Source organism: Tursiops truncatus, chromosome 4 (assembly GCF_011762595.2).
Source record: "Tursiops truncatus isolate mTurTru1 chromosome 4, mTurTru1.mat.Y, whole genome shotgun sequence".
Lineage (NCBI taxonomy): Eukaryota > Metazoa > Chordata > Mammalia > Artiodactyla > Delphinidae > Tursiops > Tursiops truncatus.
In genome coordinates, this window is record NC_047037.1 from 132878929 (window position 1) to 132895129 (window position 16201).

Sequence of the window (16201 nt, forward strand, 5' to 3'; positions counted from 1 at the left end):
TGATTTTAAGCAGCCTCTCTGCTAATGGATGGGGCTGTGTTCCTGTCTTGCTAGTTGTTTGGCATAGAGTGTCCAGCACTGTAGCTTCCTGGTCATTGAGTGAAGCTGGGCGTTGGTGTTGAGATGGAGATCTCTGGGAGATTTTTGCCGTTTGATATTACGTGGAGCTGGGAGGTCTCTTGTGGACCAGTGTACTGAAGTTGGCTCTCCCACATCAGAGGCACCGCACTGACTCCTGGTTGGAGCACCAAGAGCCTTTCATCCACACGGCTCAGAATAAAAGGCAGAAAGAAAGAGAGATAGAGAGAGAGAGAGAGAGAGAGGAAGGAAGGAAAGAAGGAAGGAAGGAAGTGAGGGGATAAAATAAAATAATGTAAGATAAAATAAAGTTATTAAAATGAAAAATAAAAAATAATTATTAAGAAAAAAAATTTTAAGTAAAAAAAAAGAAAAGAAAAAAAAACGTACGGACAGAACCCTAGGACAAATGGTGAAAGCAAAGTTATACAGACAAAATCTCACACAGAAGCATACACATACACACTCACAAAAAGAGGAAAAGTGGAAAAAATTATATATCTTGCTCCCAAAGTCCACCTCCTCAATTTGGGATGATTCGTTGTCTCTTCAGGTATTCTACAGATGCAGGGTACATCAAGTTAATTGTGGAGATTTAACCCGCTGCTCCTGAGGCTGCTGGGAGAGATTCCCCTTTCTCTTCTTTGTTCGCACAGCTCCTGGGGTTCAGCTTTGGATTTGGCCCCGCCTCTGTGTTTAGGTCGCCAGAGGGCGTCTGTTCTTCGCTCAGACAGGACGGGGTTAAAGTAGCCGCTGATTCGGGAGCTCTGGCTCACTCAGGCCGCGGCGGGAGGGAGGATACGGATGCGGGCCTAGCCTGCGGCAGCAGAGGCCAGCGTGACGTTGCACCAGCTTGAGGCGCACTTTCGTTCTCCTGGGGAAGTTGTCCCTGGATCACAGGACCCTGGCAGTGGCGGATTGCACAGGCTCCCGGGAGGAGAGGTGTGGATAGTGACCTGTGCTTGCACACAGGCTTCTTGGTGGCGGCAGCAGCGGCCTTAGCGTCCCAGGCCCGTCTCTGGTGTCCGTGCTGATAGCTGCGGCTCGCGCGTCTCTGGAGCTCCTTTAAGCAGCGCTCTTAAATCCCCTCTCCTCGCACACCAGGAAACAAAGAGGGATGAAAACGTCTCTTGCCTCTTTGGCAGGTCCAGACTTTTTTCTGGACTCCCTCCCGGCTAGCCGTGGCCCACTAGCCCCCTTCAGGCTGTGTTCATGCTTCCAACCCCAGTCCTCTCCCTCTGATCCGACCTCCGAAGCCCAAGCCTCAGCTCCCAGCCCCCACCCATCCCGGTGGGTGAGCAGACAAGCCTCTTGGGCTGGTGAGTGCTGGTAGGCCCCAATCCTCTGTGCGGGAATCTCCCCGCTTTGCCCTCTGCACCCCTTTGCTGCGCTCTCCTCCGTGGCTCCGAAGCTTCCCCCCTCCGCCACCCGCAGTCTCCACCCGCAAAGGGGCTTCTAGTGTGTGGAAACCTTTCCTCCTTCACAGCTCCCTCCCACTGGTGCCAGTCCCGTCCCTATTCTTTTGTCTCCGTTTTTTCTTTTTTCTTTTGCCTTACCCAGGTACGTGGGGAGTTTATTGCCTTTTGGGAGGTCTGAGGTCTTCTGCCACCGTTCAGTAGGTGTTCTATAGGAGCAGTTCCACGTGTAGATGTATTTCTGATGTATCTGTGGGGAGGAAGGTGATCTCCACGTCTTACTCTTCTGCCATCTTCTCACATCTCCCAGTAACGTATTGTTAAGCCTCCATGTGTTTGTGTTTTTTACATTTTTTTCCCTGTAATTCATTTCTAATCTCATAGCGTTGTGGTCAGAAAAGATGCTTGATATGATTTCAATTTTCTTAAATTTACTGAGGCTTGATTTGTGACCCAAGATGTTATCTATCCTGGAGAAAGTTCTGTGTGCACTTGAGAAGAAAGTGTAATCTGCTGTTTTTGGATGGAATGTCCTGTAAATATCAATGAAATCTATCTGGTCTATTGTGTCATTTAAAGCTTGTGTTTCCTTATTAATTTTCTGTTTGGATGATCTGTCTACTGGTGAAAGTGGGGTTTTGAAGTCCCCCACTATTATTGTGTTACTTTCAATTTCCTCTTTTATAGCTGTTAGCAGTTGCCTTATGTATTGTGGTGCCCCTAGGTTGGGTGCATATATATTTATAATTGTTATATCTTCTTCTTGGATTGATCCCTTGATCATTATGTAGTGTCCTTCCTTGTCTCTTATAACATTCTTTATTTTAAAGTCTGTTTTATCTGATATGAGTATTGCTACTCCTGCTTTCTTTTGATTTCCATTTGCATGGAATATCTTTTTACATCCCTTCCCTCTCAGTCGTATGTGTCCCTAGGTCTGAAGTGGGTCTCTTATAGACAGCATATATGTGGGTTTTATTTTTGTATCCATTCAGCGAGCCTATGTCTTTTGGTTGGAGCATTAAACCATTAACATTTAAGGTAATTATCGATATGTATGTTCCTAGTACCATTTTCTTAATTGTGTTGGGTTTGTTTTTGTAGGTCCTTTTCTTCTCTTGTGTTTCCCACTAGAGAAGTTCCTTTAGCGTTTGTTGTAGAGCTGGTTTGGTGGGCTGAATTCTCTTAGCTTTTGCTTATCTGTGAAGCTTTTGATTTCTCCTTTGAATCTGAATGAGATCCTTGCCAGGTAGAGTAATCTTTGTTGTAGGTTCTTCCCTTTCATCACTTTAAATATATTGTGCCACTCCCTTCTGGCTTGTAGAGTTTGTGCTGAGAAATCAGCTGTTAACCTTATGGGAGTTCCCTTGTATGTTTTTTGCAGTTTTTCCCTTGTTGCATTTAATAATTTTTCTTTATCTTTAAGTTTTGTCAATTTGATTACTATGTGTCTCAGCGTGTTTCTCCTTTGGTTTATCCTGCCTGGGACTGTCTGCGCTTCCTGGGCTTGAGTGGCTATTTCCTTTTCCAAGGTAGGGAAGTTTTCAACTATAATTTCTTCATATATTTTCTGGGATCCTTTCTCTCTCTCTTCTCCTTCTGGGACCACTGTAATGTGAATGTTGGTGCATTTAATGTTGTGGCAGAGGTCTCCTAGGCTGTCTTCATTTCTTTTCATTCTTTTTTCTTTATTCTGTTCCGCGGCAGTGTATTCCACCATTCTGTCTTCCAGGTCACTTATCCGTTCTTCTGCCTCAGTTATCTGCTATTGAGTCCTTCTAGTGTATTTTTCATTTCAGTTTTTGTATTGTTCATCTCTATTTGTTTGTTCTTTAATTCTTCTAGGTCTTTGTTAAAGATTTCTTGCATCTTCTCAGTCGTCGCCTCCATTCTTTTTCTGAGGTCATGGATCATTTTCACTGTCATTATTCTGAATTCTTTTTCTGGAAGATTGCCTATCTCCACTTCATTTAGTTGTTTTTCTGTGGTTTTATCTTGTTCCTTCAACTGCTACATAGTCCTCTGCCTTTTCATTTTGTCTGTCTTTCTGTGAATGTGGCTTTCATTCCACAGGCTTCAGGACTGTAGTTCTTCTTGCTTCTGCTTTCTGCCCTCTGGTGGATGAGGCTATATAAGAGGCTTGTGCAAGGGACTGGTGGTGGGTAGAGCTGGGTGTTGCTCTGGTAGGCAGGGCTCAGTAAAACTTTAATCTGCTTTTCTGCTGATGGGTGGGGCTGAGTTCCCTTCCTGTTGGTTGTTTGGCCTGAGGCGACCCATCGCTGGAGCCTACAGGCTCTTTGGTGGGGCTAATGTCGGACTCCGGGAGGGCTCATGCCAAGGAGTACTTCCCAGAACTTCTGCTGCCAGTGTCCTTGTCCCCGGGGTGAGCCACAGCCACCCCCAGCCTCTGCAGGAGACCCTCTAACACTAGCAGGTAGGTCTGGTTCAGTCTCCTATGGGGTCACTGCTCCTTCCTCCTTGGTCCTGATGTGCACACTACTTTGTGTGTGCCCTCCAAGAGTTGAGTCTCTTTTTCCCCCAGTCCTGTTGAAGTCCTGCAATCAAATCCCGCTAGCCTTCAAAGTCTGATTCTCTAGGAATTCCTCCTCCCATTGCCAGACCCCCAGGTTGGGAAGCCTGACGTGGGGCTCAGAACCTTCACTCCAGTGGGTGGACTTTTGTGGTATAAGTGTTCTCCAGTTTGTGAGTCACCCACTCAGCAGTCATTGGATTTGATTTTATTGTGATTGCTCCCCTCCTACCATCTCATTGCAGCTTCTCCGTTGTCTTTGGATGTGAAGTATCTTTTTTGGTGAGTTTCAGTGTCTTCCTGTTGATGATTGTTCAGCAGTTAGTTGCGATTCCCGTGCTCTGGCAAGAGGGAGTGCGCGCACGTCCTTCTACTCCGTCATCTTGAACCCCAGTGGGTACTTCTTTATACTTTATGTAACATCACTTCACATAATACATTTATTTTTGAGTGTTTCTAAGACCAAATGAAGGAGAAACACTCACAGTTTTTTAATTAAGTGATTCTGTGCCACTTGCATAGCAATAGAACAACTGTCTTTAGTAAACTTGAAAGTGAGCCATATTTCTCAGGGCAAAAAATGGGATCTTCTTGAGTATTCAATTTGTGAAGCATATTGCTTTTGAAATACTTTGGCTGTATGCCACAGATGTTTTATGGTGCAAATATCTTAATTCTTTAGGGGAAATAAGTGACTTTTCCCCCTTGGTTGAAGGAAGAAATTTAAAAACAAGCTGATTTTCATTAATCTTAACTAATATAAGACAGAGTCTTTATTTGCCAATAATTTTCTTATTGTGGTTTATAATCTGTGTTTGATCCAACACCCCTTTGAGAGTCAAATAAAAGCTATGTGCCTTCTCAGCAAGAAAAATGCCAGTATACTCCAGTTTGCATGTAATTTCATAGTGTTCACAGAGCCAAAGTTTTTTCATAGATCCTGGATAAGAAACTCTGCTTTATCTTAGAATTCTGTAGATATTATTGGTGGACAAAACCTTATTTTAATTTATATATACTATGCATTTTATAGGAGTTTTATTTTTCCTATATATTTATTTGTAGCTAAAACTTATTGAATGCATGCTTATTTCTTATTTATTAAGAAAGTCACCATACTTTATTAGGAGTTAATATTAAGCTATTGTTCAGTATATCTAGTGTAAAACATATACCCTTGAGTAGAACTCAGAAGAAAGGTCAACAAAGTTGTACACTCAATACCATATTGCTAGATAAATATACAGCCAATAAATAAATATGTGATTGTAGAGTTACTTACTTTAGAAAAAAGTAAGTTAATTTGAGGAAGAGCTACAAGTGAGATACTTAGTTTTGAATGGCAGTAATTTCTTATTTGTTCTGCTTATCTTAGTTATAATAGAGAAATAACCGTGACAAGATTTAACAGAATTTGCAGGGTCACTTACATCAGGCTGATCACCAGGAGAGTTGATACGATTTGTGTGGGGAAGTTTTTCTTAGCTACTTCTCCCAATAGTTCTCTTATTTCCTAAGTAAATAAAAAAATTAATAAAACACCAGATTTATTTGTCACCTGGAAAATGTTTTCCCTGAAAGAATTAAAAGGCAACTTGTAAATAACTATACTTATACTTGAATTTCTTAAACGGTATTGAAAAGGAATGAAGGAACAGGGCAGCCCTCAGCTCCCATGTGAAAGGACCCGTTGCTCCTTGTCATGCACAGAAAAGCAAGTTGTTAGCTAGTTTTTAGTTTATATTCCTTCATTCTATAGATTGCCATCTCAGAAGTTCAGCTTTAAAAAAAAAAAAAGTAATCAACTGAGGAATCATACATTTCCTGCTTATTTTAGTTCATGCCATCTTAAACTCCCAAGTCCAAGGAAAGAGAGGAAAACCCAGAATGCCTTACTATTCATAGCATCTTGATTTTCTTACACTTGATTGTGTATCTCAGCAGTATTTGACTTGGATGAAGGAAATGACAGAAAAACTTTGCAGTCTTCAAATCTGGATCAGAAGATGTCAGAGCCTTCTGTTACCTCATTTGACATCTGTTATTTTATGGCTCCTGCAAGCTCCATTTCCTTGGAGGTACTTGAAACTGCAGCTTATTTAGACAGTTTCGAAGACAGGTTCAGCTTATCCTCCAATTCTCTTATACTAAAAAATAAATGTGCTTTAAATTTTTAAAAATATCTTCCTTCATGTATTTGAAACATTTAAAAATTGTTTTCAAACTCTCATTAGCGTGATTTTTTTCCTATAGATGCTTTAAGTTTATTTCTTATTGCTTTTCATTTTATAGTCCCTCATAATATGTTGCTAGCTTTATTTCCATCTGTCTTGACTTTGTATCTGGTAATTATTGATCTATAAATTAATATCCAATTACTAGAGCCCAATATAGAAAGGAAATATGCAGTATAATTCTTTGTTAAAATGAAAAATCTTCATTTGTGCCCCGGTCTACCTGATGCATTGGTACATCATGGCCAGCGTCCATTCTAACTGGCCAGCTCTTGTGCAGTAAGTATGTGTTGTTAAGTGTCTTGAATATCACTATGCCTAAAATACATTTTTCCTGGATGAAGTAAGAATTTTTCTGTTTTAATATACAATCAGATTCCTCCTCTGTCATTTCTTTTTTTAAAAAAAATATTTATTTATGGCTGCGCTGGGTCTTCGTTGCTGCACACGGGCTTTCTCTAGTTGTGGCGAGCGGGGGCTACTCTTTGTTGTGGTGTGCAGGCTTCTCATTGCAGTGGCTTCTCTTGTTGCGGAGCACAGGTTCTAGGTGTGCGGGCTCAGTAGTTGTGGCGCACAGGCTTAGTTGCTCCACGGCATATGGGATCTTCCTGGACCAGGGCTTGAACCCGTGTCTCCTGCATTGACAGGTGGATTCTTAACCACTGCGCCACCAGGCAAGTCCCCTCCTCTGTCATTTCTTACTCTTTTGTGTTTAATTTCAGCTTAGAATTATTTTGCTTACTGGTTATACCTTTTTAGTTTATGTAATAAGAATAAAATCCTAAATAAAAGAGACACAGATAAATAGAGAATAAATTTTTATGGTGATGAACAATGTCTAACAATTTAACAGATCTTAAAACTAAAAACTAAAGATTGTCTACTCTGATTTAGCTTGTGGTGCATATCAGGGACCTGAGATTAAAATCCTGGTATCTTTGTTCCCAGTTCAGTACCTTTCAATTATAGTCTGTTGCCATAAATTATTTTTCTGAACCTATTTGAGAATTTTGTGCAGTTGAAGATGAAATTTGAAAATAGGAAAAAAAGTAAATTTTCATCACTTCTTACCCTTCTTTTTAAAGGGTCTCAGCCATTGGGTCAGTGACAGAGTGGGCCATCCCTGTCTATGCAGAGGCAGACTTTTGACTTCCTCTCTTAGGACATATAGAGTTTCGATTAATAGCATTCCATTGCAGTTTTCCTTTTCACGTAGATATTAACTTGAACCAAGAGTGCGAATAACTCTAACAGAAATTGACCCTTATTTTCCATTTGTCTCTGAAATATCAAATCCCAGATATTAACCAGATTTTTTATTCATGTTTTTAGAGATTACTATTTGTGCTTGATTCCAAATTACTATGAAAAGCAATGCTGCTGAACTTTTAGCACATTAAAGTTTTACATCCCATGGTATAGCAGTGAGAAAGATGATGAAAAATGGAATTCTTTTTTTGTGATGTTGATTTTTGTCTCTTAGAACTGTAAACAGACCAAGGCGTCATCATTATGTTCCAGTTTCCATTCTTGGCCTTCCATGGCCCCTCTATAGCTAAACTCCTGTCTCAAGTACGCGTCATAATTTGGAAGTCACATGCCCATGGCTGCAGCCACAGGGAATAGTCCTTCAGTTTGTGCCTTACAAAATTGTGTCTTCCTGCTGCATCCTGTCTGGTTATTCCCAGGCTCATCTGCTGGGTTCTCTACTGAAGCCCCTTCCTTCTTTCCTTCCTTCCCCCTCTTCAAGTACCTCCTTCTCTCCAGTCCTTCCTCCTTGCCCAGTACCTGCTCCCCCTAACCTCCTGATCTCCAGTTAAACTTTTTCTCATATCGCATTGATCCCTTTTAGGACCTCTCAATGTCACTTATGGTATACAGAATGCTTGTTACATACATTCTAACTTTATCTTAAGAACGGTCTAGCTAGTAGGAAAAGGTTAACCTCACTTTAGGGCATTTCTCTAGGAATAAGTGCTTTTTTTTTTTTTTTTTTTTTTTTTTGCTGTATGCGAGTCTCTCACTGCTGTGGCCTCTCCCATTGAGAAGCACAGGCTCCGGACGCGCAGGCTCAGCGGCCATGGCTCACGGGCCCAGCCGCTCCGCGGCATGTGGGATCTTCCCGGACCGGGGCACGAACCCGTGTCCCCTGCATCGGCAGGCGGACTCTCAACCACTGCGCCACCAGGGAAGCCCAATAAGTGCATTTTAACACTGATCTTCTTCAGACAATCTCTCTACCTTTGATGTCTGATCTGTGAATGAAATCTAAAGGTAGAAATAAGGCAGGAAGAAACCTACCCATCTGGACTTACCAGTGAGCAAATCAAGAGAAGACAGGGCAGGCCTTAGTTCTTTTTTTTTTTTTTTTTTTTGTGGTACGCAGGCCTCTCACTGTTGTGGCCTCTCCCGTTGTGGAGCGCAGGCTCCGGACACGCAGGCTCAGCGGTCATGGCTCACGGGCCCAGCTGCTCCACGGCATATGGGATCTTCCCGGAACGGGGCACGAACCCGTGTCCCCTGCGTCGGCAGACGGACTCTCAACCACTGCGCCATCAGGGAAGCCCAGGCCTTAGTTCTTAAATCTCACCATATAGACCCCTTGGCTGCTCCCCTAGTTAGCCAGACCAAGAAGTCAACTGGAACTTTAGTCTTGGTTCTGCTGGACACTTTGACTTGTCTGATTTATTGTTAACACAAGTAAGAAGAGATTTGGTGACTGAATCTGTTAGTGACCATTTGATTCCTATGGAATCAGAGGGTTTTCCCCCACCAACAGGCATTTCTTTGTTCTTCATATTTTTGGATGTTTAAACTTCTGACTTGAGTACTTTAAATATCATAAAATACACTTTATTTTCAGTAGCATGCTAAGGAAATTACTGTTATTCCTGTGTTAGTATCAAATGAGGAAATCGGATCCAAAGTGATAATCAAATTATAGCTTTTTACTTTCCATCTGACTGCTGGCTTAGTTTGGGGCAGCTGTCAGCTTCACACATGGTTTTAATAAGAAAAGATGCTTCGGAAGAGGTATGATTTGAAGAAAAATATACCCTGGGGGGAGACTCAAAGCTGTGGAGGAGAAGGATGTCGTTTTGTTTCAAAGCAGCATATCATAAGAAGGAGGTGAGGTTGTAATGGTTTAGTGGAGCAAGTATATGAAGAAGTGTGTACATCTTCAAAGTCAGTGGAGGTTGGTGTTGATTATTATCAAAAGAATCTTAAGGTTCCATTCATGATCATCACCGTGTCTCAAAATTGGTTGAGTTCCATTATTGTTGCTGAGCCCTGAGCAGTATAGTTTTTCTAATGCTCGTCCCTAGCAAGCTCCTTCTAAAGCACCTCATGGACCATGGTGCAGTGTGTTATGGCTCACTAAAATATGATCTCAGACAGCTTCTGGAGATCAGTCATGTCAAAATGTAGAGTAATTTTAGTTTTCCAAGTTAACGTTTTTCAAACCTGAAGCATTATCTCCTACATGTCTGGGCTTCCCCACTGTGAAATGTTGCATGCTGATAAACAGTGGAAATGTCTATCAGCGCATGTCATTACATGAACTGTTTCTTGATCATTTATAGGAACTAAGAGAAATACATAATAAGCAGCAGCTACAGAAACAGAAGTCCATAGAGGCTGAACGACTGAAACAGAAAGAACAAGAGCGAAAGATCATAGAGTTAGAAAAACAAAAAGGAGAAGCCCAAAGGTGAGTCTTTTCAGTGGATTGTGGACCCTTCTGGAAGGAACTTTGAGTATTTACTATTCTTTGCCGGGCTTCTCCAACTTCTTACTGCACCAGAAAGAGCCTTCAGTCTTTAATGTGTGTGTGGGCACATGTATATATAAATCTTTGCATGTATAAGTACCCCCCAAAGTTTTTGGTTGGTGCCCAGAGCTCTCTCAGGTTACGACTATGTAGATAAATGTAATTATACAAGAAATTGGGACACTTGGTATGCTTGTTTGCATGCCAATGACCAAAATACGTTTCCAGTTCACAGCCTTTTAATAACAGTGGCCATCAGAGTCCTGGGTTTCAAATCAAAGTCCCTGAGCTCAGTGGCCACACAGGGTTTCTCCAGTGAGACAGAAAGTATACCACGCCATCTTCTTTCTTCTTTTTTTTCAACTGCAAATGAAACTCGAGTACAAAAGGAGAAAATTTGCTGTTGCTGCTGCTGCTTAGGACACAGACACATTTTTGTTTGAATATTTATGTCTGTAGACTTTTATTTGTAACCTTTCGTAGTAAATTGTAGAAATTTATTGTTTCCCTTTTGGTGTGTCTGATTTTGTTATCAGATATTTGCTTTTTAAACTACAAATTGATTTTAGACTCCCAAGAAACAAAAGTGACCAAATATCCCAATGATATAGTGTAAATTATAAAAATTGGTTATTGAAATTAGACTAAAAAGATGAAGAAACTCATACTTTAGGCAAGTCACTGTCTTTTACTGGCCTGAGTTCAGTTTAACTGCCAGGGTGCACTTTTTTTTTTTTTTTAACATTTATTTATTTATTTATTTTAATTTCATTTTTGGCTGCATCAGGTCTTAGTTGTGGCATGTGGGATCTTCGTTGCGGTGCACGGGCTTTTCTCTAGTTGTGGCATGCGGGGTCCAGAGCGCATGGGCTCTTTAGTTTGCAGCATATGGGCTCTCTAGTTGAGGCAAGAGGGCTCAGTAGTTGTGGCACATGGGCTTAGTTGCCCCACGGCATGTGGTATCTTAGTTCCCCAACCAGGGATCAAACCCGAATCCCCTGCATTGGAAGATGGATTCTTTACCACTGGACCACCAGGGAAGTCCCCAGGGTGCACTTCTGCAGCACTTTTTATTATGGGTACATATTGTATTTTGCATTTGGTGTTTTGGTCTTTTTTATCATGCCAGTGGGTAGGTAGGGTTTCAAACCAATTTAGAGGACTATTTTATGGTTCTCTCGGTGGAAGGAGGTAGGTCTAGGATTATGTCCCAGGGATTAATTCCTTGGATATGTTGATTAACTCCATCATTTTCTTATCTTCGAAGTTTATTATTCACAATATACTGCACCAAAGTTTCACTTTCCTACAGAGTAGAAATACACATACAGTGTCATGATATAAAAGTTTAAATTTTCTGCTTACAATTGTATGATAAATAGCACCCAAAATTTAACTTCAGAAATTACGTGGTTATATGCTTTTATAAATGGTGGCCTTTATTGGTGGAATATGTTAAGCAAATTTTATTTGTTGTTATGAATAACAATTAACATTTCTACCCCTCCAAAAAATGTCTGTTATGCTTTCTTAAAAGATGTTTTGAAAATTGTAAGTGAAATGCTTGATTTAAATTGAAAAGAATTCTACTGCAGTAAAGCTTCACGTTTATACAGAGTAGAAATAAATATAATATTTTTTTAATGGAGAATAAAAGTTTTATTTGTTTACATCATGTTCCCTTAGCAGTTTCCTAGTTCCAGGAGATGACCTTTGTGCGTTAGCCATGTCACAGGCTAGCGATTCATGCTGTAGACTTTAGAACCAGGCTGCCTGAAGTGGTCCCCAAGCTGGTGTGGCTGTGTGACCTTGGACAAGTCATTCACTCCCTCTGCCTCATTTTCATCTGTAAAATTTGGATGATAATGATAGGACCTACCTACCTAGTGTGAGGGTTAAAGTAGTTAACAAACGTGGAGGACTAGTTATTATTAACATGGTATCATTTATTATTGTACATTAGTTTCTTTCTTTCTTTATTTTGTTGTACCATGTCATAGTTGCAGTGCATGGGCTCCTTAGTTGCGGCAGGCGGGCTCCTTAGCTGTGGCAAGCAAACTCTTAGTTGCGGCATGCCTGTGGGATCTAGTTCCCTGACCAGGGGTCAAACCCAGGCCCCCTGCATTGGGAGCTCAGAGTCTTACCCACTGTGCCACCAGGGAAGTCCCACATTAGTTTCATTTAATGTGTGATCATTTAAAGTGTTTTCTGATTTTCTAAAATATTATGGAATGAGGGAAAAATCATCCCTGATCTTTTCCTATGGATTTCAGGTTGAGGCCATCATATTTTTCAAGGCCTATATTTAATTGCACTTTGTGTCAGCTAGTTTAAAAAACAAAGCAGTCGAATTCAGTAAGATACATAGAAACTGTTGCTTAGTAAGGGTTGGTTACTACCTGAAGGGTTCAAAATAACCTGTTGGTTCCCGCTTCAGTTCTGGGGAGCTACTTGTATGCGTGTACATACAGTGTGTCCCCTCAGTGATCTAATTGTTCATGGACTTCTTTAAGCAATATTTCATTTGCAGTGCTGGGTATACTTTCTCTTCATGGAAGTTATGTTCCTATGTTGTATGGCTTTTATTTTTCTTTGCAATTATATGCCAGTTTTAAAACCGAGAAGTATTTTTGTGATTTTTTCTAATCACTTTATAAGCTAGCTACATCAGGAATTTTCTTTCTGTGTTTTTCTACATCATGTGATTTCATCTCACTCAGAAAGGGAGCCCTGAGAGCCTCTGTTTCATTGATTCCGATCCCTCCATCTGAAGAACAATATCCCTTGGTGTTTAGCATCCCATTGACTAGATGGAGCTCTTTGTGCAAAGAGGCCACACAGCAGTGTTAACTTGGGAGTTGCTTCCCTGCTGTAATCAGGCATTTTGTTGACAGACGAGCTCAGGAAAGGGACCAGCAGTGGCTGGAGCATGTGCAACAAGAAGATGAGCATCAGCGGCCAAGAAAACCCCACGAGGAGGAAAAACTCAAAAGGGAAGAGAGTGTCAAAAAGAAGGAGAGTGAGGAAAAGGGCAAACAGGAAATGCAAGACAAGCTGAGTCGGCTTTTCCATCAACAAGAGCCAGCTAAGCCAGCTGTCCAAGCACCCTGGTCCACCGCAGGTATGAGAGGCCAAAATTATTCTAGCAAATAAGTCCTTTTCTACACCTGAAACTAACACAACATCGTAAATCAACTATACCCCAGTATAAAATAAAAATTAAAAAAAAAAAATCCTGTTCTCCCAGATCCTCTTGGGAAATATTCATGTCTTATCAGGCTCTATCTTGGCTGTGTTCATAGCGATGAGAACGTCAGCGTCTTTTTTTGGATGGTGCAGCTGTTCATCTTCTAGCATCATCAGAAGTCTGTTTAGTTCTCCCCACACCGTGCCAACCTTTGGCATCCAGAAGTCTTTTGCAGACGACAGTGGCATGAAGTTTCATTGCCAAGCCCCATTCATACACCTGTATTCCAAATGGAGGTCGTAACCCTTCCTGCTTCTCTGTTTTGTTATGTTCTCTGGGAACTTCAGGGCTGTCTCAAAAGCAGGAAGTGGCACTTCTTCCCCTTGCCTATAGTGACGTGACATTCACTGTCCTCAGTCTGCACTGCGTACAACTGTGTTCTTACCTTTTGAAACTTTTTTTTTTTTGCCCTTTGAACATAAGTTACATCTTTATAAATAACGATAAATGAAAGACTTTGAAATAGCTAGAAAACATTATCCCTTTTATCAGATGCAAACTAGAATGTATTTTTTAAATTCTTGTGTGGCTGTACGATATTGTAAAGCTTAGGAGATAATACTCAGCTGAGGAAAGTGATGGCCTTTTCCTTTGTTTGGCAAATGACAAATGTTTGTTTCCTGTTTGCACAGCGGGCAGGGATGGGAGTGAGGGTTCAGAGTTGGCCGACACCCTCCCTGCCTCAAGATGCATGCAGTCCAGGGAGAAAGACTGGCAAGCCATCAGATCCACACAGGAGCCTGTGCCATACGAGGACAAAATATATGTTTTAATATTTTTTTTGATCTGAAAATTAGTTCACCATGACTTGATCTTAAGTTCCTTATGCGTCCTCTTGGTATAAAATGAGGATATTTTTTCTCCTTTGGTCAGTGGGAAATTATGCACATCATTCAGTTCAAGATGACACAAAGATAGTACTTTCACGGCTTTTCAGAGAAAATAGGTGTGTATCAAAATACTTGCAGCTCTTGGGTAAAAACAGTTCAGAGGGCTGTGAGTAGTTATTAATCAGGATCCAAAATATCCTCTGCTCACGTGCATTTTTAAAAATTTTACTTCATTGTAAAGCTACATTATTTTCATCTAGGGTCTGTCCTTGGTTCATTTTTTTCTCTAGGACGTGTAATTCACCAGGAATTACAATTGAATGATCAATAAGAACGGTTCTTGGTGAAATCAGCACTTATGTTTTACATGACCACATTGAGGGCCTAAAACATCAACCTTTCCATGTCTCTTAATATGGAAAGTTAAAGTTGTGCTTCTTTGCCCCCTCCCCTGTGAGTTGGCTGTTTCAAATTTGCATCACATTCGAACTGCAGCATCGTGCTAGACACCCTGCATGGGGGAAAGAGGTCTGGATGCTTTATAGGTGCGCACTGTCGACGCCTAAGCCAGGGAGCAGAGAACAGGGACTTCAGGCAGCCTCACTGCACTCAGCACTGGGATGACCTTGGTTTAGCGTCCACTAATGACCTCTCTGATGGGTTCTAGTTGCTGACATCAGATTTGGCTCTCCTTTGGTTTCAGAACCAAACACATCCTCACTATGTGTTCCAGAAATTCCTTGAGGAGATGTAAATTGTTCAGATGTTAAGATAGGCAGCAGAGGAGATAGATGTCTGTAATTTGGCTTGTGTCATGCATTTGTGTTCCGTGTAACGTTTTATTTTTGTTCCCTTCTCCTTCTTTCCTCGTAAACAGAAAAAGGTCCACTTAGCATTTCTGCACAGGAGAATGTAAAGGTGGTGTATTACCGAGCACTCTATCCCTTTGAGTCCAGAAGTCACGATGAAATCACGATCCAGCCAGGAGATATAGTCATGGTAAGAAAGACTCCAGCGAAAGCGTGCTTTCTGTTCATGGTTAGCATCTGTCCTCTTTTTGTACTTTATTTGACAATTGTAAAATGGTTAGTGAGTGTGAAATCCAGTAAGCCAGCATTTGAGTTTTTGAAGTATAGCCTCACTCTTCTTCCTTTTCTATTAGAATGAAAGTTGGCACTTAAAAACGTATCCCAGCGTCACTTTAAAATAGGATTGTTAAAGAAAATGGGTTCTTAACATAGCCTTGCATAATTTTAAATGTGTAAAGCTCTGGTAATTTTAGAGTTTAGATTACTACTTAGATATTAAAAGTAGTCTTTCAGAAATAGTTTTAAATGCAAAATGCTTGATCATCATTTTCATAGTTGCCACTGATAATTTTTGTATCTTTGGGTCAAAGCATCTTTTTTTCCCTTTGTGTAAACTTTGAATTGTGTGAAGAGTAATGAATTAAATACAGTTAACCTGCTTTCCTACTCTATAAATAAACAGATGAAAGAGTTTAGAACTTTGCTTGTTACAGCTTGTTTAATTATAATAATAATAATCTTATGATTGTAACTAAAACTAGAGTAACCAGTTTAAGAAAGAATAAAGCAATGTGGTTGACCTAAATTATTTCCTAAAAGAAAATAGTAGTTCCTCAATCCAGTTATTAACGTAAGTCTTAGAAGTGGTTAAGCTTTGCATTACTGTTGGCTTTTTTTTTTCTTTTTATTATGGAAATGTTCATAATATTTTTTAAGAACTATGAAAGTTAAGAATTGAGACAAACACACTTCCCATAGTAGGACCCATGTCTTTGAAATATAAAAGGGTGTCATGCAGTCACTGTAATTACTCATGCATTCATCTTCCATTTATGCATCGTATCTGTATTTAGAGTATGTGATCTTTCATGGGCCAAAATATATAGAAAGAACAGTGTGTTTGGTCCTCAAAGAACTCAATCCCTTCTCCCCTTATTTTCTGATAGCTTTTTCTCTAGTTCTTATGGGCTGGAAATAAGGGAGTCGTGCCCAATGCTCCAGAATTTTTCAAAGTCAACATCTCCCTAACAATAACGAAACCCTCTTCCAGTAATCTCTCTGCCTTC

At 40.6% G+C, this 16201-nt stretch overlaps 1 protein-coding gene across 3 annotated transcripts in view; it reads left to right on the forward strand.

Moving 5' to 3' along the window:
• Nucleotides 1-16201, forward strand: part of ITSN1 (intersectin 1) — a 230621-nt gene that overhangs the window by 132623 nt on the left and 81797 nt on the right. For all 3 annotated transcript variants that reach the window (XM_073804459.1, XM_019922857.3, XM_019922858.3), the window contains exons 17-19: nt 9842-9969; nt 12924-13150; nt 14984-15105. In XM_073804459.1, coding sequence (XP_073660560.1) covers nt 9842-9969; nt 12924-13150; nt 14984-15105 — 477 coding nt within the window. The remainder of the gene's footprint in view (nt 1-9841; nt 9970-12923; nt 13151-14983; nt 15106-16201) is intronic.